We start from the raw sequence: 27,856 nt of genomic DNA, 5'->3' as shown, positions 1-27,856 counted from the left end.
CCCAGTCACTTTATTGACACTAATGAGCGAGTTCTTTCCCACCGGTCTCCTGCTTGGAAGTGCTGACAGATCAAGGCAACAAATTTCAATTACAAGCCCTAATTTGTGTCCGCAGAGCGTTTGTGCCCCATGTCAGTCCTGCCTGGCCCGTCAGACGAGGCAGAGCTCGGAGGAGGAGGAGGGGGAGGAACAGCGCCTCTGCAAACGGGACTAGTTTAGACAAACTTGGCTGATCCCTGGCATTGCACAAGCAGGGCGAGGAGACCCCCGCGCCCCTCGCCTGGGGGATCGGGAGGGCGGCAGGGAGCAGGACGCCGCTCAGGCCGGGCGCTGCAGCGCGGCCCGGCTTTGGCCAGGGGCCCGTGGCGTGTCTATGAGCCGGGTCTAGGGCGGGGAGGTGTGCGCGCCGGGCATGGCCGAGAAGCGGCGACCCTCGCCCGGCACCGCGATGAGTCTCAAGGCTCACGCCTTCTCGGTGGAGGCGCTCATCGGAGCCGAGAAGCAGCAGCACAAGCAGCCGAAGCGGCGCAAGCTGGGCGGCGAGGAGGAGGTGGCGGCGGCGGCGGCGGCGGCGGCGGAAGAAGCGGGCAGCGGCTGCGAAAAGGGCTCCAGCGAGGGCGCCGAAAGCGCCCCGTTGCAGCCCCACGCTGGGGCAGCGTCGGCGCCTGGCAGGAGCTGCGGCGAGCTGGAGCTGAGCTGCGGCGTCCGGGGACCGGCCGGTGAGTCTCCTCTCCGCTCCTATCCCACCGCGCTGGGCGCTGCAGCGGGGCCGGGACAAACCTGCCCACCCCGCGCAAACTGTCAAAGCAGCCGCTGGCCCCCACGCCGGCCGGGGCCCGTGGAACTTCCCCGGGCACTCCGAGAAGGGGCGGGGGCCGATTCTGTCCCAGAGCCGAACCCCGGCGCGGCTCATCTTTGCTCGGTGTAAACCCTCCTGCGCCGGGTCACTCACTCCTGGCTTCGCCCTCTCACTCTTCTGACAGCTTTTCAACTTTCTTTCCTCTCTCCTCCTCCCCTTTGAACCCGGCTGGGCTCCGGATCCAACACTTTCCTCCCCTCCCCTGATTATTTTTTCTCTTTAACACCGTGGGGCAAAAATCCCTCCCGCCAATGAGCTGGTAGTCAAATATCTGTCAGAGCGGAGATGTGTTAATGAACCTTCTCCAGGCATTTGGGGAAACCAAGGGCCTGGTGCGGGGCGACCGTGTTCACTTAAAAGTTCCTTTCCCTGCTATTTTTGACAACTGCATTTCAGACAACCACCACCCTAGCCCTAATACTAGACGTGAAAGAGCCGAGCCGAGGAGCAACGGGGATTCGTGTCAGTTAAAAAAACCCCGGTGCATTAATATGGGAGAGAAGGGCAAACTCTGCCGAGCTGAAATCAAATGTCCAACGAAATCTGACGCTAATTCATTTCCCGCAAGCAGCAGCGCAGATGGCCTGGCTCGCTCTGCCCCAGCAGCACCAGGAAAACAATCAGCCCGATGTGTTCTCCTCGGTGCCAGGGGTTTGCTGCATGCCGGTGCTTAGGCCCGACGCTGTGCGCTGCCTGTCCGCGGAGAGCCCTGTCTGAGATGGGGGTACGTTGCTATTTAAAAGACCCCACTCCGGCGTCTGTTATCAGCTTTGAACTCCAGGGCCAAACTCCGCACGTGATCGCGGCTGATTTTCACCCCGCGCTGGGACAGCCGCGTTACACACTGGCCCAGGCCGCGTAGCTCTGCGCTGGGCCGGCCACGGGAGGGACAGCGAGCTATGGCCGCGCTGGGCCGGGAGAGTGCGGGCGCGCTGCGGAGGCCCGTGCGATGCTCCAGGCCTCTCGCTGCCTCGCCCCTCGCTGCGGTGGGTGGCGTGGGGAGACTTTTGACTTGCTCTTTCTCGGTTGTTTTGGGGGCAAGGACTGGGCCAGCAGCCCTTCCCCGGGCTCTTCTCCATCCATGGAAGAGCGAGGCGCTCCGAAGTCCCTGGGAGCTGCGGAGATCCCGGGCCCTGCTGCTCTCTGCCTGACACTCCCTTCTGCTTCCCTTCCTCCCGGCTCTCATTCCAGGCAGCTGCGAGGAGAGTTTCCTAGGAGGGTCCCCGCCAGTGTCGCCCGGCGGCTCCCCCAAGGGGTCTAGGGCCGGTTCCCCTTCGCCAACCCCGCAAGCGCCCCGGGTAGATCTGCAGGGAGCCGAGCTGTGGAAGCGCTTCCATGAGATCGGCACCGAGATGATCATCACCAAGGCAGGAAGGTAAAAAAGGCGCGGCGCGCACTTATCCAGTTCCCCCTTCTGGGGCAAATGCACGAGGGCAAAGGTACCCTTCTGCGACGGGCTGTTCTGCTGCACCGCTCAGGAGAGACGCAGAAAGCCAGCACCCAGGTTCCGCACCTCTGGGTGGACGCAGCAGTATCGCGGAGGGAGAAGTTGCTTAGGAGTAATCGAAATCAGACGGCACTACCACATCACAATCAAATCGCGATGGGAAAACTGAAGAGTTGAGGCCCATTTTCCCGCAGGCAGCGCTTTCGTGTAGGGGTCCCCGAAGAAAGCAGTAGTTTGTTAGTCATTTCCATCCCAAACTCATAAATACATCAAATGAATTGTATTAAACTGGCTTGTTAATTTATAGTTTCTGGTCCAATTTACAGTTGCAGGACAGGCACATTTTTCTTTTTCTTGGTACCCCTATTGTTTCTTGGAACTAGGGAAAGCCGGAGTTTACAATATGGCTAAAATTAATTCCGAAGTCTATTGATAAAGGAAGATCAGACTGAGTACAAATGAGACAGGATATCCTAACTGCCCTCTGATTTATGCTATGCTCTCCTTCAGGTGGATAAACATATTGTCTCATAATATCACTTTGTTCATTCATGTTAATCAAATACAAAATCTGATGCTGCAGAAGCCAGTTTTTTATGCTGTTTTGGACAGCTAATTTATAATAACTATACAGATGACATGCACAGTCTAAAATCTACAAATACATCAAAGTGGATAAAGCAAATTGATTTATGTGCTATGTAGATCACAATAATTTTAGATGGGCACAGGAGCATGTGGAGTTTTAGGTTTCCTGTTCATTAGGATGAAGTCTATGAATGTTGTATTCTTCTAAAATAAACTTTCCCCCCTTTCCAATGGATACACATGGCAAAAACCTGGCTAGTATAAAAATATCTGAACTTATTAGAAATTACAAAAACATATTTGATTGAATCCATATGCTACCTTCTCCATTTTCAGCGAGGCTTTATTAATGATTGAAATGCAGTCTTAACTAGCACAAAGCAACATTTGTCTTGAGGGTCCAGTCAGAGATTTTCCTTTTTTATCTTACAGGTGCACTGAAATAACAGTAAGAGCCAGTTAGCCAAGACAGTTTCACCCTGCTGTTTATTTAGAAATTATAGAAATAACATATATTTTTTCCTTCTACAATTTTAATTTCACTAATTGTTTAGAACAACAGAAAACATTTGGATGGCATTTGGATGTATGTAATAAGAAAAAAAATCTTTTATTAATATGCAATCAACTAGTCATTATAAAGTTTCTTATTTTTGCCCTTCAGAATGAACTTTTCATCTAAAAGGCAAATGTTAAACACACACTGAACTGAGACATGATTTTTTTTTATCTAAAATCCCCACATTGGTTAACTATTCCACTTTTGGACACCAAATGATCTAAATTATGAACATATTTATAAACATACATTGTACTTTGGTTTCTGCTTTCAATAAAGATGTTTTACGGTACCTTTCAAACATAGAACAACTCATGGATTTCACCTTTAATATGTGAAACGGTACATACCGTAAGTCCCTTCTGAATAAGGAACATATTGTTTGTTCTAGCATGGTACATTGAGTTTTATAACTGCATCCTTGTTTTATATTTATATCACCATGTCTTTAATGGTATAATTTGTTGATATATAAGTGACACACCCTTTGCTGCTGTCAGTACTCATCTGACAATTTAAATTTCTGCAGGTTGTGATCTTGCTTGATAAGAGCTGTTACTTGCACATCTCATGTAATATATGTCTAGTAACTGTCTAGCAGGTTGTAAATGCATATGTAGTGAAATAAAGTCTCAAAACAAAACGACTTACTATTTAACAATAAAGTTGAAATGAAATGGTGAGATTTGTACTCTCAAAAAGGATCACAAAACATATGAAGCATTGTTCAGCAAAAATGCACTTTAAAAATCTGTTGTGATCTATCAAATGGACCATTTTGTGGCTATGTGGCCATAATGATAAAAAAAGACTCTTACAGACTTCTCTGTATTAGGGAGGGGGGTACTCACAAACTGGTTACTTGCTGTACAACTGTTCCCAAGTCCGTTTCATATTAAAATGACCTCCCTTTTTCTATGTTCAGGCGGATGTTCCCTGCAATGAGAGTGAAGATCTCAGGTTTAGACCCACATCAGCAATATTACATTGCCATGGACATTGTGCCAGTGGATAACAAAAGATACAGGTACAGTAACTGTAAAACACAAAGCTTGTGATGCAAACCATACAGATACGGCTGTTGGCAGAGAATATTAATCAACTATATATTAACAGAAGGTAGAGTTTAATGCTCCTCCAAATTTCTATTTTCATCTCAGTGCATAAAAATAAGTTGTTGTGCCAAGTATGCAAGAACAACTGCAGTTTTTATTGAAGTGCTTTCTACATTGGGCTTATGTTCGATAGCTAAGCAGTCAGTTGTTTTGCTTTTACAGAATGCAATTTAGCCCCAGCAAAGAGCAATTTTTAATGTATTTTGTTCCTAGTCCACGGCTACATACATCCACTTTGTGTCACTTTGTAGTTATTTCCTATGAATGAATAAATATTAAAATTATATATTCTAGTGACACTACATTAAAATGTAAAGCATTTAAATATACTTGAATTATGGTTCAAATGGATTTATGATAAATGCTGCTCCTTGTGTTATGGATTCAGATTAAAAAGGGATAACAGGTAGGTATCTTTAGTGATTTTGATTTGAATGAATTAATGGCATTACTGTCTATGAAACTTCATATTTTAAAGAATATATTAATGAATGACCAGCTATGCTAATTATTTCTTTAATACTTTAAAGAAGGGTCACATTTATATGAACTCTTACCAGGGCAGTCCTGGGCTAAGCAAGTAGTCCTGTGCCTATTGGACTACTGGTCTGATGAAATGTTTGCGGGTTTAGGCCCACAATCGTCACTATTAGCACGTTTAGAAACCTTACGAATCGAGGGCCTGACCTTATTTGCCATTAAAGTCAAGAGAAGATTTTTACCAAGTGGTTCAGTGGGAGCAGGATTGGAGCCTTACATATTATCATTTTGGTTATTTCAACCTATTGTTAGAACAATTCAGTAAATCTATTTGCCATAGGTTTAATTGTAGAACTATGAAACTTTAACATAGGGAAAGAAGGTCAAGCTGAACAGACTTACTCTCAAGGAATACTTTTTTTCTCACCATACCAACACTGAGTCTGAACTACATTTCTTGTGTAACTAAAATCATTAACTGTAATTTCCTCCTTCCACAGGCACATTTATGAGAATTTTAGTTTTGTTTACAGAGAAATTTTCAGCAAGGTGACAATATAAACACTGAGAACAATTCAGATAGTGGTTGTCTGGTGGGTTTTTTTGTTTGTTTGTTTTTGGATTATGTCATAACAAACTGAAACAGGTTTTCTCTGAGCTAGAGCAGTTCAATTAAAATGGAAAATCTTTATGCTGATTTGGATCCAAATTAAGACTTTGTCAACTGGTCATAACAGAAATGTAAATTTACACAGTACTGTGAGCATGTAGTTTCTGATCTTTACAAACAGCGATCTTTATGTCAGGACTTGAATAGAGTTAAAAATTCTGATATTCAAATGAGGAAATTAATATTAAATATTAGTAGTTATAACAATGAATGTCTCTCTTTCATTTTAAATATATATGTATTAGTATACTCCTTGCTGTCTGCACTGCTGACTATTAATTTTCCAAAAAAACCAAAGTCAGCTCATGTTTTCATATATAAAATGCAATATTTTCATGGTTGGCACGCACATATTTTTGTTAAGAATTTAGAACTATGTTTATTTTATCTTCCTGGTAAATGGTGGTGTTACTTTTACCTGATTTCACTTTTCTATAAGCAAGGCTCTTATGCAGTGGATGTATTCTTTTATACTGATTATTATTTTAGTCACATTACTGTGCTTGATACTTTACAAACTGCCTGCCCTGACCATCTGAACAGCAAAGAGATACTATAACAGTTGTACACTGGGCCCAATCCTGCTCCCCTTGAAGTAAATGATTAAACCTTAACTGAAATGGTGTCAGCTGAGGATCATTTATATTTAAGCTTAGCAAAATTAAACCTTATCTGAAAAGTTAGGTATTGTTTTAAAATATTTTAAATAAATTTAATGAAGTACAATTTGTAATGTTCACACCTTAAAATAGGTAAAGAAAATATTAAATCTAATTTATTCACAAATTAAAAAGAATAATAAATCAGATAAAAATACTAAAACAAATAACAAACTGTATGATTTAGGTAGAGGATATTTCTCCACAAGAAGGAATCACAAGAAAGTACATATCATTTCATAATTGATGGCTTGCTATGATTTACATCCATACATATTTGTAATGAATAATTTTGTTTCCACCATTGATAATGTTGCATATTCTTTTTTCTCTTAAAGAGGAGAACCGTACAAAGAGACATACCTGGTGAAAGTGTTGAAAGACATTTCTTAAAATTAAATTGAACTGTTTATTTTTTTTGCTAAGGGCATTGTTCTTTTTTCTGAAGAGTGCATGCCTATCAGACATATTCATTTGCACAGTTTTCAATTAGTGTTTTTTAAAAAAAAAAATGTCCTGCAAAATAGCTGAATTCAGAATAAAATATTTTTACTGAAGGATAAGATACTTTTACTACAGAATGACTTTGTTTATTTTTTTTTAATAAAAAGAAACATAATAGGATGTGGGTTTTTTATTTAAATATTTCTGTGGTACTGTCAAGAAGATCAATATGGTTCTCACAGAAATCCTCTCATTTTAATTTCATTCTCTTTTTCATTGTCGCAAGATGTGTTGTATCTGGAATAGTTTTATTTGTGGACTGTTTCATGTTAGAAACAACATGCTAAGTGAGTCATGTAAAGAGTTGTTTATGTCATTGTATAAATTAAGGGCCAGATTTTGCTCTGTTACACTGGAGCCCATCCAGAGTGATGCCATTGAGATCAGTGGATCAATCACAGCGTAACTGGTGGTCAGTGGAAAGACAGCAATTGGCTCTAATGGGAGTTGGATCAGGCTCTAAATGAGAGCAGAATTTGGTCCTGTCTATTGTTGATACTTTTGCTAATATTTTGTAACTCAGCTGTTTGCAGCAACTGAAAATTGAAAGTTGAAATGAAAGTAAATTAAACATGGTTTCAGAATAGCAGCCGTGTTAGTCTGTATCACAAAAAGAACAGGAGCACTCTAAGATGCCACAAGTACTCCTGTTCTTTTTTTAAAATTAAATATGTTATTTGCAGCAAAGAAGACTACTGTGTTTGTTAGTGCAGCTATTAAGATAATCTTGACAGTGGTGAGAGAGAAGGCTTCCCAAAATGCTGTGACTTTGTTTATATTGATTACTTTCCCTTTATCTCTCAAATCTCAGTTGAATTTCCTAGCTATTTTTATAGATTTCTTTTAAGTGGTTTTTTTCCCTCTTTTTTTTTCTGTTGGAAAAATGATCACTTCTCTCTGGGATATTGTGACTAGATTCATTGTAATTATTGTCCCTCAACATTTGTAGATTGACAGGTGCTGTACATACAAAGTCCTGCTATATCAATATAAATCAGCCTGATGAATTATTTCCAATTTCATTCTGACAGATGTTGGGCTTCTTTTCATAGGTATGTTTACCATAGTTCGAAGTGGATGGTGGCCGGGAATGCTGATTCACCAGTACCTCCTCGTGTTTATATTCACCCTGATTCACCCGCCTCAGGGGAGACTTGGATGAGGCAAGTGATCAGCTTTGACAAGCTGAAACTTACAAACAATGAGCTGGACGATCAAGGGCATGTGAGTATCCCGTGTCTTACAATATGACAAACTAGCACATCGGTCATCACATAAAGATTTTTTGACATGTATCTTCCTGTTGACAAGAATGATCTCAGCCTTGCAAAGCTTCATAAAAATTGACCAGCACACATACAAAATCTGCTCATTCTTTTGCTTTAATAATTGATTGATGCTTTTTAAAAAATGGATGCTAGTTTATTTGCCCCTCAAAAGTATAAGACCCCTGGGTAAGTAGAATTGTGCAAGACTGAATTAACTAAAGTAAAAGTACAGAATTGCTCATATATTTTACCACCATATCTATCGATCTTGCAATTTCAGTTTTTATCAAAAAAGTGTGCTTAAACTCACAAGCAGTGAGAATAAATATTAGTAATATGTAATAAGTTTATGTGAATAAAAAATACATTTAACTGGTTTTTTTTAACTTAAACATTTATGTGAAATCCCATGAGGTGTTAATAATTGCACTCCAAAATGAACAACATGGGAGCTGGGTTCACTCTGATAATGATTTATTACATACCTTATGAAGCAAGACCCTTTCACAGCTGAGGCTCATTACTTCTGAAAAAGCTGGCAGACTGCTGCAGTATGAGTGTTCTGTTTGCAAGCTCTGAATTGTTTAGTTATGACATTATCTAATGTGACAAAATGTGTTTATATTCATATTTCCTTTTCTCTTGAAAACTGTTGAAACATGACAGATGTAAGCCAGCGTCTTTCCAACAATCCCTAAAATAGTTGTACTTGACACCTTAGGAAATAATTAAAAAACAAGAATTGTTTTTAGACAGGATGAAGTCTTTACTTTTGACAAATCCAGTAATAAATGGCAAATGTTGGCTTTCTTTCAAAGGGAACATTGAACTCAAAGTGTCTGGAGTTTTAAGAACTTGAGTGACAAGTCGGAGACCGGATGTGGGTTCCATTGACTCTAAAGTAGCCAGACTTATTAAATAGGATGATTCCTCAGTCACGAAAAGGAATAAAATGGAATACCCCTAGCACTATATGCAAAGATGCTATATATAGCTATCAGCACTTTTCTTGTATGCACATTTCCCATTGAAGTCAATGGGACCGCTGCTTGCAGAACAGTGCGAGAACCTGGTCCCAGTTGTAAATTCTACAAGCACCTCCATTTTCTCTAAAGAAAATATGTGTCTGTAGGGTATGTCTGTTCTGCAGTCGTAGGGTGTGACTGCATCTTGGGTGGGGTTACTGAGCTAGCTGTAATCCAGCCAGGTTGGGTACGGGAGCAGTGAAATCAGAGTTCCAGGTGGGCTAGTACAGCCCATGCTGAATGTCTCTACATGGGATGTGGTTGTAAAGTGATGGGGCCAATTCATAACTCATTAAATAATGGATTTGCGCTAGGGATAAATCTGGTCCAATAACTCTGCTGTGTTAAGCCCTGTTCTTTATCTCTGCACTCTTTTTTCAGTTCTTTGCCTATCCTTTGTTTATGTTACATAAGTATGAGCAACTATTTTTTCCCACTTGGCTGCAAGAAAGATTCATAGTATGTTATCGTCAGATGTGGCAGGAGTTAGATTGCTGTTTCACTGTAGATATGTCCACAAAAGGTTTTGAATAACAATATTTCTATTTAGGATTTAACACCTCCCCCCAATATTTACACTCTTAATCTGTGGAATTATGATTCAGGGGTCTGATTTTGCAATCCTGGCATGAATAAATGTTACTCAGCATGAGAAGTTCCATGGGTTTCAGTGGGATTACTTGTGTATCTGCAATTAATGTGAATGGGTAGCACCAACATTTTATTGAAGTGCTTAAAAAGCGAAGAGAGCTGTAATTCTGGAAGACTCCAATTCTACAACTGATAGGCTATGTCTACACTTGCAGTTAGTAGTGTGATTCCCAGCTCGTGTAGACATACTCGCACTGTGTGCTAAAAATAGTAGTATAGCGTTGGTAGCCTGGGCAGAAATGAGCGGCAGCCTGACCTAGCTGCCCCAAGTACGTACTCATGAGGTCCAGACCGGTTTGTACTCAAGGCAGTTAGCCAATGCCACCCCTCACCGCTGCCCCATGTTACCATTGCTACACTATAGTTTTTAGCATGCTAGTTCCATGAGAGCTATAGAGAGTAGGTGTAGGTGAGCTGGGAATCACACCCCTACCTCCAAGAGTAGACATAGGCAACCGTTAAGGCAGATTGTTGTAACCATTGACTTCAGTGAGGCTACACATGGACACAGCAGTCTGCCCATGTGCTATCAGTTGTACGACTGGGGCTCAAGATTTAATCTTGAAGATGGACAAAGAGCTAAATTACTGTATTGTATGCTATATACTATATTGGCCTTGCACAATATAGTGCAAGTATATACTATACTATATTGTGCAAGGCCACATTTCAGGCTTTCTTCTCCCTGAGCTGAAATTCACAGTGTTTTTAGTGCATTCTTATTCATGGTGCAGAGAAATTTAAAATTACTGGAGCACTCTTTATTTATTAAAGTTTCAGTTTGGAAGCTAGCCAAGTAGTATTCTTCTACAGAGATTCAGGACACATTGAACTGATTCAGAACTACAGCATCCCTCCACTCCCAAAATAAAACAAAAAAATGGAAATTTAATGTGTTTTTTTAAAAGACAATAGAAGGTTGGTTGCAAAATTCATATTTCTAAAATCTGGGAAATTGCAAACACTCACTGTTATCAGAAAAGGCAAAAACAGAAAACAGAGATGTGTCTATCTCAATGGGTCAATTTTTTCTTTTTGAGTAGCATGAAATGCAGAATTGAAATGGCTGTGCAGCCTCTGGGGGCCTCCAGCAATAATGGAAAAGGAATAATTGCACATTTTGTGATGAATATAAGCCACGTGGCTTCTACAGTTCTGGTCCCCACTCACCTCTTGAGGGTCATGTAAGGAGAGACAGAATTTAGCCCTCAGCCTTTGCCTCTGAACATATTTTATGTGTCCAGTTCTCCATTTTGACACCCTGTTGATTTTGCTCTTTTCAAACACCGAAGTATGGCCAGTTTACACACAATTTTTCTCCACTAGTGTTCTGGGGCTTGATTCTGATCCTTCAGCAATGTAACTCCATTGACCTTCATGGAATGACAGTAGTGTAGTACTAACTTACTGGCACTGACAGCAGGGCCAGTCACATTTCACAAGGCTGCTTGCTGTTGCAACTAATCAGTGACACTAAGTAAATAGGTAAAATACTCTAAAGTTAACATTACACATTTTTAAGGGGCATGTTAAAATACTAACCCAGGTGTCCTACTATCCTCACACTGTATGTGCAACTCACATTCATGTGAGTTGGGGCTACATATGTGAACTGAGGACGTTAGTATTATTAGTAAACATTTATGTTGTGGAAGTGAGTAATGGCCAGCGAGGTCAGGGCCCTGTACAGAATGACAGTAAGTGACAGTGCCTACCCCAATTTTAGCCCTTTGTTTAGAACTGAACATGGCTACATTTCTTAATATTTTAGGGCCACTCACTTTCCATTTGAACACTTCCTGTAAACACTCCAGTGTGCTAATGTTGTCATCAGCATTTTGATTGGGAGTTCTTGTCTTCCCATTTTTATAGTAATGTTGTATAAATGGACACATGGACCAGATCTTGAAGTGGTTTTGCACGTAGAATCCCAATATGAATTTTGCATGTGGAACAACTGGAGGGTCAGGTGAAATTTATAAAGATACATTTTCAATGTGATGCTTGCGGACTTAATGGGAGTCACCCAGTTAATTTGTTGCAGACTGCTTTGAAAAGGTAACACATCTTAAATTATACTAGGCACTAATCTCCACTGAGACACTGGGTTATAATGCCGTCCCTTGCAAACACATCAGTATCATCAATTAGAGATTTTATGATGATGAAAAGGAAATCTTCATTTTACGACTGACACAGATAGACAAACACGCTTCACTCATCACACATACATACTTCCTCTTTCTTATACTAGCCCCTCTCCCCTGCAGTCTCTGGAATAGAGGGTCCCAGGTAAGATCGATCCTCTTTGATTAGAACTGGTTGAAATTTTCACACCCTTTTTATCAAGATTTCAATGGAAAACAAATTCAATATTTTTGACATTCTTCCACTAACTACTTTTGAGTAACTTGTTTTAACCCTTAGTTTGAAATAGAGTCTCACCTGTGGTATTTAAATTGAATTAAACTTGTCTATTTTCTCCCCTCTGTAATGCAGGGGTCAGATTGCAGGTGGAGGCAGGCCATTGCTCTGCCCACCTTCACAAGTTCGGAGTAGCTGTAGATTTTTTGTTAAAATGACCTGCAGTGAAAAGTTGAAAAAGTTGACATTTAAATTTGCATTGCTAGGTTTTGTGAAGGTGATAGGGGGCAGTTCACAGGTCATAGCCCCAAATGTTTCTCCCCACCTCCAAAGCCTGAATAAATGAGCTTTGCACAAAGGGTCAAAAAGGATTTTTGCTTGGTTGGTTGGCTTGGTTTTTGAGATATGGGGAAAGGAACCTGGCAGCTAGGAGAAAAGTGTCTGTGTTCCTTGTGCTGCTAGGCTGCAGGGCAAGAGGGGGAGGACCCATGTTGTGCTGGTGTTATTGATTTGTTTTTTGGTTATGCATAAGGCTCCCGTCATTGGGCTCCATTGTGGCAGGCATTCCATAAACGTCTCAAAAAGAAAGTCCCTGCTACAAAAAATGTCATGTGTGGCTGTGCGTCCATCAGCCGTTGCTCGGCACTGTCACTTTGTATGGAAAAGTGGAGTTGCAGCAAGGGCCTTCTGCATGGCGTGCATGCCCATGAAGCAGTAACAGTGGCTTCTCTTGTGTTTAGGGCCTGCTGTAACTATTGATAGGGCCAAGGTTTGTTCTTCTGTGCTGTTGTTTTGTTCTTTGTGTCGTTCCACATTAAGAACAAGATCTTCACCACTACAGGGAAGACACTTAAGTAATTTAAAATGAAAACTTAAATGCTGCAAGAAATGATAGCACCCCCAGAGAAATGATGCCATGGTACACTGATCGCTACCTGCTGTCACAGGCTGCTGTGCCTCATCTCATAGTTCCATTGAAATATTTGTTTACGTAGGGTGGTCAGGAAGCTGAAGACCTTCATGGGTAATCAGTCCAAGAACAATGAGCCTAAGGGGGAACAAAAGGGAAGAGAGTATGAACAAAATATTAACATAGTCGTTATTTAAAAAATCCTAACAATGCAATATTAATATTTAAGATGAGCTATTCTGGAAGTACAATTAAAGTATGTGGAAGGCCAACTTGCTTTCTAAGTGCTGGACTGTCAGTTTGCAATTGCAGTTTGGGTTGTTGCACTGTCCCTGGAGCAGTCTGGGAGGGAGAATGGGACTCTTCAAGTCACAGAAATGGTTTGCCTGCCTTGGTCTTCCTTACTCCCATTCACAGAGTGCACCATGGCCTGGATCTAAAGGAAACCAAATACTGTACTGATCTGCTTGTCAATTTGAGTTTAATTATCTTAAATAAAGAATGGAATCGTCTGAGATGGGTGTCGTTGACTGGGTCATGCTGTGTAATGAATTTTTAAAGGTATGCAGCCAACTTAAAAAAATAAGTTCAAGGTAATGTCAATTCTGTGGCCATTTTTGTGGTTTGCATGTTTCCTGCTTTTTAAAAGACCCACACAAACAGGAGAAACTGACTGATTCTCCAGGGACAATGGCGTAGAGCCAGTCTGCTCAGTGCTATTAAATGCACAGAGGAAGCAAACTGAAAACATAGAGCTTTTTTTCTCTAATCAATCCGGGATGGCATTACTAACAACAATAGAGGGTAACACATTTTCAGGGAGAGGTGTGATTTAGTTGTTTGCTTATTAAATTGGCAATGTCTTAGGCCCACTTCACCATTGCCCTGCACCTTGTGTAGTCATTTAACCCAGTACAAAGGCGGTGTGTGTGTGTGTGTGTGTGTGTAAACTTCTGCCTAATCAGAATAGTAGAAAAGCAATTTATATTCAATTATATTGATGTAAATGACTAGGCACAGTGTAGGGCAATGGGCAACTGGGGCTTTAATACATAGTTTTAGCTTGATCCTGCATTCTTAATGCACCCATTACTCTCTTACATCATCAGGTATTTAGGGTGTGCAAGGAATGCAAGATCAGACTTTTGCTGTTAGTCACCTGCTAATTCTTCTTTTATAGACTTTTTTCCAACAGAAAAACTCTGGAAAGATTGTTGGAAGAGATATTTAAACACTCAGTTCAACAAAGCCAGTATATAGCCTTTTGCTCTGTGTGAGGCTATAGAAGCTGGGGAAGTCACCTTGAATTAGAATAACCATAGGTAGGGCCCTACCAAATTCATGGTCCATTTTGGTCAATTTCATGGTCATAGGATTTTTTAAATCGTAAATTTCATGATTTCAGCTGTTTAAATCTGAAATTTCGCAGTGTTGTAATGGTAGGGATCCTGACCCAAGAAGGAGTTGTGTGTGTGTGTGTGTGGGGGGGGGTGATCACAAAGTTATTGTAGAGTGGGTTGTGGTACAGCCACCCTTAGTTCTGCACTGCGTTTGGTGCCGGTACTGCCTTCAGAGCTGCTGGCCAGGAGCCCAGCTCTGAAAGCAGAGCCGCTGCCAGCCACAGCACAGAAGGAAGGATGGCATGGTATGGTATTGCCACCCTTACTTCTGCGCTGCTGGCTGCAGATCCGGGCCCTCAGACAGCAGCTGCCACTCTCTGACTCTTCAGCTCTGAAAGCAGCAACGCAGAAGTAAGGGTGGCATGGTATGATATTGCCACACTTATTTCTGCGCTGCTGATGGGGGGGCACTGCCTTCAGAGCTGGGTGCCCGGCCGACAGTCACCGCTCTTTAGCTGCCAAGCTCTGAAGGCAGCACAGAAGTAAGGGTGGCAATACTACAACCCTCCTAAAATAACCTTGTGACCCCCTGCAACTTCCTTTTGGGCAGGATTCCCAATTTGAGAAATACTGGTCTCCGCCTGTGAAATCTTTATAGTATAGGGTAAAAGCACATAAAAGACCAGATTTCACAGGGGGAGACCAGATTTCACGGTCTGTGACGCGTTTTTCATGGCCAAGAATTTGGTAGGGCCCTATCCATAGGGGACTGCCTGAAGTCATTTATTGGAACTCTTCTGATGTCATTGTCAAAAAGCCCAGTTGCAATATAAATGAAAACCTTGATTATCCAGAAACTTTGCTTATCCAAAACAGGATCATGTTCCCCAGCCAGGACTAAATGTATTAAAAAGTACTCTGCCTAGTCAACCCATGTTTATCCAAGCTAATGTAATGTCCCCCATTTCATTTGGATAAATGAGGTTTCATGGTATTTGGCATTATTCAGGCTGGGTGAAGTTAAAGGCTCCATGTTGTGATGCCTGATTGCATAAGCACTCTGTGGCTGCTAAAGAAGCAGGAAATTTAAAAAAGGTTGCTCTTGAATCTTGATTAAAGCTTCTGCAAGCCAGTAGCTATGGGACTGGTGATTTATTTATTGATTAGACCTTCCAAAAATTGCCAAGCTTCTGATTTTTTAAAAAAGAAATCTTTATTAAAAGGGTGTTTATCTTTAATGAAATGGAATAAAACATAAGGACAGATCTATGTTTTAAGCCTCCTTCGGAATGTAGAAATACCACTGCAATCCTACAGACGATTATGGATGTCTTTAATTTGAGGCACTGATATTCATAAGATTTTTATCGGATCAGGGCCTAAATCCTTAGTAAAGGGAATTGTTCTTTTTCCTAAATTGACACGTGTATATTGCGGTGGGTGTATTTATTATTCCCGCATAAGTAATGCTCCTTGTATCTGTTTACATACTGTAAATACACAGTTGCTAACGTTTGCAATTGTGACATTTGGTGGTTTTCTTAAAGCCACTGCTCTAGGAGTCATGAGAATCTCAGCTTTCATTTTAAATAAAATCCCAACAAATTATGTTTCTAGCCCTTATGGTCACAAAAACCTACCAACCAAATCCACCACCACCATACTTGAAGCATTTTCAATATTTTCTTAAAGTTTCAAAATCCAGAAAGAAAACTGATATTTTTTAAAAATCTCATATGGTGAAATCCACCCCCACTGAAGTCTATGGCAAAATTCCCATTGACTTCAGTGAGGCCAGCATTTCACCACTCATTATTTTTTAAGTTCCTCACTCATGAATTTTGAATGCTTAGGGATGTCAATGTTGTAAGTATATAGTGATTAGATTACTGTAATGAGACCTATTATAAGTTATAGAAAACTTAATTTCCAGGAGATTGCATGATAAGCAACACATGCCATAATCTTTTTCCAAAATGCTACCAGCATTGAAATAGTGGGTCATCCTTTCTAATAAATGTTACCTTTTCTTTGTTTTCATTTGTATAGATTATCCTTCATTCTATGCACAAATACCAGCCTCGCGTCCATGTCATTCGTAAAGACTGTGGTGATGATCTGTCTCCAGTCAAGCCCATTCCTTCAGGAGAAGGCGTCAAAGCATTCTCCTTTCCTGAAACTGTTTTCACTACTGTAACAGCATACCAGAATCAACAGGTAACTTTGGCTTTCTTGTTAATGTTTTACTAGCTTTATAGAATACATCAGACAAGTACAAGAGAAGAAAAAGATAAACTTTTATTTCACCACTTAGTAATAAGGCATTTGTCTAATACTCTAAATATTTAATAGCTTTTTATATTACTGTAGCATGTAGATGCCATAACTGAGACAGGAGTGCCGGTGTGCAAGGCACTGTACATAGTAAGGGATGGTTCTTGACCTGAAATTCTTGCAGTTTAAATAAACAGGACATAAGAAGTTCTATCCCTGTTTTACAGATAGGGATTGAGATACAGTTCCCATGGGAGTTGGGTGCCTAAATACCTATGAGGATCTGGGCCAAAGAGACTAAGGCCATGTCAACACGTACAGCGCTGCAGTGTAGTGGCGCCACTGCACCGCTGCAGCATGTCTGTTTAAGATGCTCTATGCCAGCAGGAGACACTCTCCCACCAACATAGCACTGTGCACACTAGCGCTTATGTTGGTGGAACTTATGTCAGTCGGGGAGGTGGAATATTCACATCCCTGAGCGACATACATTTTGCTGACATAGGCTGTAGTGTAGACATAGCCTGAATGCCAGTTTTTTAAAGATATTCTGCCTAAAAATGCAGATAGGTACATAGGCACTTCTGAAAATCCCATAGGTGCTTATCACTCACTGATTTCAAAACACTTTCCAATGTTAGTCAAGTATTAATGTCCCCAGGTTGTAAAAGGGGAAATTAGTTTTTAATTTAGTAATTAATAGCTTTCATTAACTTTTAAAGGAGCAGGATTGGCCCATAAACAACCTATTCAAATTCACACAGTGAGCTGCAGAGACAAAATTAAAACCCAGGTTGCCCGACTCCTAGTCTTCTGCACTAGTCACTTTGTCTAAGTATAACACACAATGACATCATATTTAATATAGTAACATTATATTCATTCTAAATAATTTAGCACAATTATGTTTTGGTTTGTATATATGTTTGTATATATAAATATAAAGTTTGTGCTTATTAATGGCCTTCTTTCTTCAGAAAGTAGATAGCAAAAGGATTTAATGATGCAATATAAAAGTATTTTATTTTCGTGTGTTTATAGTATGTACATGTGATCATAGCTGCTTAACAGAAATCTTTCTCATTCAACATCTCCTTCTCTACTTGTATATATCTTATGTAACTTTGTCACAGACAAAGAGGCTATGCACTGTCTTAGTTGAAGAAGCAATGTTTTCCAGACAACTTCTTTCAAGAATCCCAGCAAGCCTGGGTGTAAAATAAACACTCATTGACTTCCTTTGGGGGATGTATGCAGAGAACGATTGTGGGATTAGGTCTTAATTTATTGTGTTAAAAAGAAAAACACATTCAACCTGCAAATGGGAAGAAAGATCCACTTGATTTTTTATAATTCTTAAACAGAATGAAAATGGAAAATTCCAATGACAGCTCAGGTTTGGTGGGTATATTTGCTATGCATATCACTTAAACTGAATTGGTGGAAGTTTTGCTATCACTTTATTTTATTATCTTTACAGATCACTCGATTGAAGATTGATAGGAATCCATTTGCCAAAGGATTTAGAGATTCTGGACGTAACAGGTAAGCTTTGGAATAATGGTTTGTCTGCAGTGACAAAATCAATTTGTTAAAGGCTTTAAAGAATGGTTACCATGCACACAAAAAGGGGTTTCTGTTCTTACAGACCTTTCAAGCTTGTAAGAACTAGGTGTCCCAGTCCTAGCCCTAGAGTTATAGAATTAAACCTAAATTCTGTGCATGTAATGACTAGTATACAACCTTGAAGGTTCACTGTTTAACTTGATTCATGTACTAATATACACTGCAGCTTATCAACGTAGAACATGAAAAGAAAACTTGCACACTGTCTGAATGGTGATTCTTTTATGAATTGCATATTAAACCCTTCCACCTGAAAAAGAAAGCATTTAATTGTATTGCATATGGTGCAGTAATTTCAGTGACCACTTTGCATTTTGTTTCCTACAAGTGCTGTATTTATGACCTGACCTTCCAGAGAAGAGAACAAACTGTGTCAGTAAAAATGTTCAGTGTGTGCCTACCAGTTTATTGAGCTTCTATTTTAGTAGAAGGGTGAAGCATTGGAGATCATTTTGGGCTCACAGCAAATCGCAGAAGAGCTCAGATTTACTTTTGGAGAGCAAATTAGTATTTTTTTAAATGGATGATGTTGGGAGAGGAGGAGATTAACATTGCAGCACCTAGCAGTGTGGGGTCCTGGGCCATGACTAGGGCAGAAGCCCTAGTGCTATGATACTACTACTAATAAATACTAATAATACAAGGAGAGAGATGACTGATAGGAATCTACTACAAAGTATCTTAGACTTTCACACCAAGCACTTGCTGCTGTCAAGGATTAAGGGTGTTCCTGATTAGAAATAATTGGCCAAACTCAGCCCTGGGTCAAAATAGGCACCACTCCATTGGCAGAAGGGAGTTGTGCCTGAATATGTCAGTTGCGATTTTATGTTTGCAGTGTTGTTGTAGCCATGTTGGTCCCTGGATATTAGAGAGACAAGGCGGATGAGGTACTATCTTTTATTGGACCAACTTCTGTGGGTGAGAGAGACAGAGCTCTTCTTCAGGTCTGGAAAAGCTTTGGTGAACTTAGTCCTTTATCTTAGAATTGAGTAAACAACTAACTTCCAGATAGAGTTAGTTAAGGAAGAATCAAATTCAATTTGCTGAATGCCATGCTATATATTTAATAAGAGAGAGAAATTCACCCTATGTGCTTCTGAACTCCTTCAATGACCATCTGATGGTATATTTGATATATCTTTAGCACCTGCACTATTCTTGGGGCTGTCAAATACCCCAAAATAAATAATCCCTGCACAGAAGCCTTTGGAGAAAATCCTCACACCACTGCAGTCAATAGCAAAACTCCTACTGACTTCATTGGGGCCAGATTTCACCCTTTATGTTCCAACAGACTCCCTTGGAAGATGGGATGCGCTTTGAAATCCAAAGGTGGGGATAAGTTAGAGAGCAGTCTTGCAACTGGGATTGCATGGATAGAGCTCCATTGACTTTCCTCAGCTTCTGTGTGATTGCAGGGGCCCAGCCACACAGATCCTGTTTCTGGATTGGGACCTAGTTGTTTTTGTTTTAAACCATAATTAAATTCTCTTTGTGTGGACGTTAAATGAAAAGTGTCATTCAGAACGATGGAATTGTGAGGCTATTCCACTGAAAAGGGCCTCTTTGTAAATGGTTTCATTCTGCCTTTAAATACAAATCTAAACGCCCTTTTGTTGCAATAAGGAAGTTTACTGTAGAAGGGGCACATCCTCAGCTGCTACAAACTGATGTAGCTCCATTGCAATCAATAGTCCTGTGCTGACTTACACACATTAAGGACACGGCCAAAAACATTTGGGATTGTGGTTCATATTTTCGATTCTTTTTGCAGCAAGTTTTTTTCTTTTCTTTGAAGAATCTAAATGTAAAGGCTTTATTTTCTACAGCACTCTATAGTATGTCTTTTACATAGGCATTATAGTCTGTACCGAAAGTTAAAGTACTGTGGTGTCATTGTATTCTCCTTTTGGATTCATTTTAATTGTATATTGTGCTGCAATAACCTTGCCCTGTCACACTACATAAAACAATTCTGTTTAATTAAAAATATTCCCTTTCAGGTCATTTACAGTCTCACAGGCTGCTTTATAAAGATCAGTAGCCTTGCCCTTTAAAAGCACCCTCTGTACTTTTGCAAAGTGAAACACAATTTATGTGCTGAGAGTAGTTTCATTCTTCAGTTAGGCCTTAGGTTTGACCCTATAAAAATCTTTTCCTCAGGAAGGTACCAAAATTTCTTTTCTTTAAATACTTCAGGAAAAACATAACTGTTTTGTTAAATAAACTTGGCCATTTAATAGTATAAATTAGGGTGGTGATAAAATGTGGAAATTGTTCGAAGGCATCTTGTATAAATTATCGCCTTGGCTACACTCCTCCAGGAGGTGGCTTTTATCTCCACTTTAACTAGAAGTGAAAAGTCACCATTACTGCAGAAAATGAAGGCTATGTTTTAGTCCAGGTTGAGCTAATAAATACTTTATAACTGTTTCCTGCAACATATCTGTGATCCTGCTGGAACTGCAGTGTGAAAAAAGCAATATCAGAAGAGAATGTGGATTGCCTCAAATCGGACTGTTTGCATATTTCCAGTTTACAGAGTGTTGCTGTTCAAAGGCAAGCATTTGTTTGTGGTATGTGCTCGATGTCGACACTTAACAAGCCTTATGAGTGTAGCAATCAAAACTAGCAGCAAAATTATACCAGGGTGCTGACATAGTAGCATTGCTTGTGAATTCGTGGCACAAAAAGAATGACCTTTATATAGGTATAAGATCAAATTGGTTTATATAAATGTATGTGGCACATCCAATGTGATGTCTGGTTAGACAATTATTTCTATTTGTCATTCAAAAACTTATAAAGGCTGAGAGAAAACTCTTGAAGCTATTTTATAAAGATATTTTTTACCCAATAGTGCCAAGTAACAGGCTCAAAAAGAGCAGCACATCCATGAGTCACCCATCTTGTACGCACAAGTGTTGAATCACATTTTAACAGAAGTTGTTTTATGGATCACTTTCCTTCTAATGTGAGATGGCAGATCGTCCTTCTGGCAATCAGACTTATGTGGAAAAGTCCTATTAGGAAATTATTAAAGGTACTGCTAGCAGTTTTTAAAAAGTGATTTAGCAGCTGGAAACAAGAAGAGCCAGCACCGTGGGACCAGCCAGCTCTCCGTGACCACCAGCACATTCACTGCAGATCACTGGTGGTCCATGGACCAGAGTCTGAGAAACATTGTTCTAAAAATATTTTTTTTCTTGAAACATACAGTGTGTGTGAGACTGAGTGATGAACTAGCTACAAAAAGTGACAAGCCAAATACAGATCATTCTTTTCACATAGTGGTGGTTTTGTTCTATTTAGAATGGGACTGGAAGCTTTAGTGGAGTCCTATGCATTCTGGAGACCTTCACTGAGGACACTTACATTTGAAGATATACCCGGGATCCCCAAACAAGGTAATAATCTTATTTGTAGTCCTGAAAAAAACCAAAATGTCTAAATATAAAATTGTGCTACCACTCCTTATGAAAAACTAGATTTGTGTATCACTTACAGAAAAACTAAGCTTAACTCTAAATGCAGATGATGGGATTTTTATTTTCAGAGAGAAATAAGCTAATTTAACCAGGTTTGCAATGAACAGGACAAAAGAATTCTATTACTGTAGCTTCTAAAACCCAGTACAGAATGGTTCAGTAAATTCACTGTTCTACAACATTATGTCAGTAATCATAAAAAAGGGAGTCATATACTATTACTGTCACAGCTATGTATTAACTTGAACATTTCTCCAGTACTTAATTTGCTTTTCACCAAGGATTAAGCCTTTAAAACTTGCAAATACATTAATCCAGAGTAATATGTATACTAAGCACAAAAACCCTAACCAACCTCACCCTGCCCCCCAAAAACATCAATAACAACAAACATTCATTAAGCTGGAACTGAAGTTGAGAATATTTTAAGAAGTGTGGGAGCCCTAAGAAAAGCACTGAGGTTCTCTCAAATAAACCCAAAATATTAGCCAGAAATTTCAAAATAAAGACTACACTTAAAATAAATATGGAAGTGCATAGTAAAGATCACCCAAACTACCATAATTTTGCTCCATTCTGCTTCATCTCTTGTACACCTGTTACACCTTACTTGTAAAATGGAGATAGTCTGGTGAAGGACTCTTGCTAAATGAGGTTTTCATAGACTCTAAAGGCTGTATTTTGTGGCTATCTACCTTGTGTCTATGCGATAAGTGTCTATGCTATGCATGTCTTCCCACTTACTCTAACGTTTTGCTGCATGTGTTGTCTGTCTTTTGGTCCAGCCTTTCTGAGGTTTGAGCTGTATATCTTTCAGTATCATGACACTTGCATTTGAAATTCCATATGTCTGGAGGATTGTCCTGAGAGTGGTGCCCTTTGAAGAAAAGAATTAGAAAGCCGACTCTTTCCAATGACTGCATAAGGATGATAATTTAAAAGTCGACAGGAGTAGCTTGTGATAGGGTAGTATAAGTGAGGGTACTTCAGTTTAAATGCTGCTGCAGCGGACGTTTCATTTTTCTACAGGAGTAAGGTTATCAAGTTAAGTCAGTTCCTGATTTTAATGCCACTAATGTGGCTGAAGATGTGAGTTATTAAGGACAGGATGGTCTCTAGGTCTTGGCTGCTCTTGGGCAGAGATGCAGGGGCAGAGTTCTTTTATAGGTGACTTTCACCATGCATTTCCAGACTCTCTCTTGTGTGTGGTTTTAGTTTTCTTTAAAAAAGTGTGGATGGGCTGGGGGAGGGTGCTGAAGTATTTTATAGCTATTGGCAAATTTAACACTAACTTTCCCTTGGAGAAACTCCTTAGATTCTGAAAAACATAAGAACTGCTCAGCAACTGCCTAGAGACTCCAGCAGGCTTTGCAAAGAGCTAGAGACTGCCTCTCTCCATGTGGCTTTCTCTGGCCTGCTGTGTAGGCCACACCCCTTTTTGGGGGAGAGCTATGTGGAGGAGGGGGCACATAAAGTGGAACTTCTTGAGCAGAGGCAGATCACTCTCTGGACCTCAAACCATCTCTCTGTGGGTTCAAGTGTATGTCTCATCCCTCCCCACCCAAACCAGATCTCTTTTGCTGCTTTCAGTGCCTCCCCATACATGCCACGTGCTTGCCTGACTGCAATCATACCCCCTCACCTCAACCTTTGTGACAGTCTCATCCACATCAGGAAGCATTAATAAAGCCTCAGAGCCTCTAGTATACGTAGAAACCACTTTTAATAACTAGCCTCTTTCCTCCTCCACTTTCTAATAAAACAAAAAAATAGTCCTGGGCACCAATCCTTGCCATGGCCAAACACAAAATTGGAGTTTCTGTGCCAAGCCATTTTGAGTTACAAAAAGCCAAAAAAGGCTAGGAGAGTGTTCAAGAAGTGAAATCATCTTCCTTTTTTTTTAAATCATCAGATTTCCAAAACACACAGCTTTATTTGCCTCAAACTTTCCAGAATAGCTCTATGCCAGCATAATATCATACATGTGAAACTTCAGACAGGTTGGCTGACTTCTGGCAAGGCTAGTGTGTGTGTGTGTGTGTGTGTGTGAGAGAGAGAGAGAGAGGGCTTGCCATAGAAAGCTGATTGCATACTATGGACATACTTGAGTACATAAGCCCCCAAAGGAAGTTTATGCTGCTTGCTTACCATGCTCATCTATCCAGGAGGCAGATCAACCCTACCTATTTACTTTTAAGTAACAGTGCTGTTTTGAAAGCTCATATCAATAAATGTCCTGCTTCTCACATATGACTTACTCACAGTTCTGGTTTCTCTCCTCTTCCCTTCTCTGGTGGTCACACAGGCTGTGGAAATTACAATTGCTGTTCACAGATGGTGAGAATGGAAGCTAGGTTTATGGCAGCATTTTAGTTCTAATATACTCTGTCTCCTTGCCTGGTAGCTCCACTACAGAGCTGAGACTTATCCTTTTGCTGAATGGTATCCTGATTGTTAGACCTTGTCTCCACATTGGGGGCACATTGACACAGCCTGAGAGAAAAAATAGGTACATTTTAAGTTGTGATTGCGAGTGTCTCATAGTGCCTGGTGGTGGTCGATGCAGTGGACTGTGGGCAGAACAAGAGGAGGCAGGCAAAGTTCACTGGTAATCTGGTATTTTTACTCATATATCTGTCTTGAAAAACTATTAATGTATTGGGGAAAAAACTGCTTTGTGTTTCTTCACATCACTCCCAAGCTATCCAATTGTCATATATGACTCTTGAGTGGGGAAGAGTTGTAGATTCCTCCCTCTAAGGGCCATTGGTTTAGGTAATTACAGAAAGCCAAAATCAGCTTTATGTGGTCATTTCTGAGGGAGATCTACCCACTAAGAACAGGAAGCTCTCCTGCAGCTAGGGAGACTCTCGGAGTCTTGAGAGCTCTCTTGGGCTGTATTAATTATTGCATTTTTTCCGACTCATTTCCCCACCTGCGTTCTTCAAGTATATGGTTCAGAAATAACACAGGCTTTCGGATTACAACAAATTGTATAGTACAGACATGTCTATACATAGCTGTATGATCAGGATTTAAAAATAAGGCAATGCTTCATAATATTCTGCCATGATTTTCATAGAATCATTTCAACACTTGAGCCTCTACAGCTTGAGCTAAACTTTAAGGGCTAGTTCCCTAGCTGTAGCAGACTCCTATCCTCTGTAGATCAGGCACAGAGGGGAATGTGTAACACATACTGAGCCCGAGGCTATAAATGCACTCCAAAGGGCAGGCCGGTTATAAATAATTCAGGGCAAACTCTTCTAGGGTTCATAATTTTGAATTAAGATACATTCTGAGTTGAAATTTGCAACACCAGAGCCTCGGCCGTGACAATTTGCTTCCAGTGTCTACTGAAATAACTAAACTGTGCGATAGGAGAACAAACCTTGATGTAACCTTGGGTGTATGGAGGGTTGCACAGTCCCAACTTGTATTCCGTATTTAGTTAGTGTATTTTGAAGGGATAATATCTGTAACATTTATAAAAATCTTTGTACCAAAATGATCGTGTTTAGTACCAGGAGAGCGCAGGTTTCAATTGCTGATCAAACGCAGTCTAAGACGTTAACCTTTTCTGGTATGCTATTTATGTTTTAAAATTCTCTTCCAGGAAATGCAGGCACCTCTACTTTACTCCAGGGACCTGGCAATGGAGTTCCATCTACCCACCCTCACCTCTTACCTGGGTCCCCTTGCTCTTCTCCTGCCTTCCATCTGGGTCCCAACACTAGCCAGCTCTGTAGCCTTGCTCCAGCTGACTATACAGCTTGTGCCCGCTCAGGCTTAACCCTTAACAGATACAGCACTTCTCTGGCTGAAACCTACAACAGGCTCACAAACCAAACCAGTGAGACCTTTGCACCCCCAAGGACTCCCTCTTATGTGGGTGTGTCAAGTAGCACAACTGTGAACATGTCCATGACGAGCAATGACGGTGATGCATTCAGCTGCCCACAAACCGGTTTATCTATGCAGATATCAGGGATGTCGCCACAGCTTCAGTACATCATGCCATCCCCATCAAGCAATGCCTTCACCACTAATCAAACCCACCAAGGCTCTTATAATACATTTAGACTACACAGTCCCTGTGCTTTGTATGGATATAACTTCTCCACATCCCCCAAACTGGCTGCCAGTCCTGAGAAAATTGTTTCTTCCCAAGGAAGTTTCTTGGGGTCCTCACCAAGTGGAACCATGACTGATCGGCAGATGTTGCCCCCTGTGGAAGGAGTTCACTTACTTAGCAGCGGGGGGCAGCAGAATTTCTTTGACTCTAGGACCCTAGGAAGCTTAACACTGTCATCATCTCAAGTGTCTGCACATATGGTTTGATGAAGCCTCTTAAGGAAAAGTACAGTATGTTTGGTGTCTACGATGTATTTCTCTTGAAATATGAAAGGACACAATGTAGCTTGTAAAGTGTATATATAATATGAGAGGAAGCTTTGCTGAATCATTTGACTTGCTTGTGGCCAGATTGTTTTCTGGTTTGAGTTCTGCGTTGTGGCACAGTCCATTTAGTTTTCTGGGATGTACACTTAGTTGTATAACACGTTGGAACATATGCAACAAATTAAGCAGGACTTCCTCCCCTTTTGCCCTCCCCCTTTCGTAGCCCTTTAAAGAATGAAATGACACTTGGGTCTGAATTAAACAATAAAAACAAAACATATTTCCTACAGAACTAGCAAATTTCCCTGCAGTGTTCATCGAGTGCTGAGCTGATGCAGCAAACACATAGTACAATTTTCTTCTCTGTTATAAGAGATACAATAGTTAATTGGACTTCAAGTGTTAAGCATGCAGAGTTCAGTATAAAATAGGAGGTTAGCTATGGATTATCTACAAAGTAAATGGAAAGAATAGCTTTCCTTCTCATGCTATGCTGTTTCTAGCCTGTCAGTGACATGGCATTCTTATTAGGATATTTCAATGTTAGGCAAGATTCACCTGATGTTGTCACATCATTTAAAAAACAAATATTGCAAATCCAAATTGTGGTGATAAGAGTAATTTAAAACAAGCAGTGGAAAGATCAGCTTGTCTGATTCCTCTGTGCAGAGTTAATTTTTGGGGAGATTCATTTTTGTCAAGGGCAAAGACTTGATACATTTTTTTCCATACATGTTTTCCACAGATATTTTCTATTTTAAATTGTTTTGCTGGAGAATAGAATATTTTAATGAATCTTTGATTGGTTATAAAGAAAATGCAGGTTTAAGTCTTTTAAAATGTTGCCCATTGAGTTAACAGGCTGAGAAATTCCATTATCAATTTTACTCTTCTTGTGGGCAAATTTACCACCTGCCCTAGAATCCTAACAAAGGAGTTGTCTGTGCTGGTACTTAGGCCCAATTTAGACAGGTGACCAAAATTCTGCCCTCAGATACATGGGTGCTACTAGGAGTAGAATGCAGTTGGAGAAGATGCCCATGTAACCAGGAGGAATTTGGAACAGGGTGGCTATATTCAACTTCCATAGTACTGTGCTTAAGGTTTTTAGCATGGCACCTACAGTCTATTATTTCCATCCCGGTGGGAGTCTTCTTTCTTTCTTGTTCCTTTCTGTTGCTACTGCCTTGTTTCTCACTCTTCTCCATGGAGTTTAAACAGTTCACTTGCTTTTAGCTGGTCTCTAAGTACAGAGATCTGTTCACAGTGAAATGTCTTTTTTTGTCACAAAAGGAAGATTACTGGCAAACTTCTGCCCTTAGTTACACCAGCACAACCTAATTGCGATCAATATGGTTGCTCAGCTGCACGTTTGGAGATGCATTCTGATCTACACACCTGTTAGATTTTAGATCTTATAAACTATGGAACAGATTTTAATCTTTAAAGATTGGAGGCCTCATTCTTTTTACACTAAGCCTCCTATGCTACCACTCGGGTAGTATAAAGACAACTTAAAGCGAGTGCAAATGTTATTTAAATACTTTTTATGGCCAGAGCAGTGTAAAGTGACATAGTGCAAATGAAAACAAAGCCCTTAGTTGTATGGTTTTAGATTTCAACAA

The 27,856-nt window shown here is 40.5% G+C and overlaps 1 protein-coding gene across 1 annotated transcript; it reads left to right on the top strand.

Moving 5' to 3' along the window:
• Nucleotides 1–412: 412 nt before the first annotated feature.
• On the top strand, nt 413–26,522 carry TBX18 (T-box transcription factor 18). The gene is made up of 8 exons (XM_045010964.1): nt 413–719; nt 2,051–2,234; nt 4,379–4,480; nt 7,934–8,105; nt 16,489–16,656; nt 18,194–18,258; nt 21,655–21,749; nt 25,447–26,522. The coding sequence occupies exons 1-8, from the start codon at nt 413–415 to the stop codon at nt 26,169–26,171; spliced, it is 1,818 nt and encodes a 605-aa protein (XP_044866899.1). The 3' UTR covers nt 26,172–26,522.
• Nucleotides 26,523–27,856: the final 1,334 nt, after the last annotated feature.

The sequence above is a fragment of the Mauremys mutica genome, chromosome 3, assembly GCF_020497125.1.
Source record: "Mauremys mutica isolate MM-2020 ecotype Southern chromosome 3, ASM2049712v1, whole genome shotgun sequence".
Lineage (NCBI taxonomy): Eukaryota > Metazoa > Chordata > Testudines > Geoemydidae > Mauremys > Mauremys mutica.
Note: the sequence above shows the minus strand (reverse complement) of the source record. Positions and strands in the feature narration are given on the sequence as shown.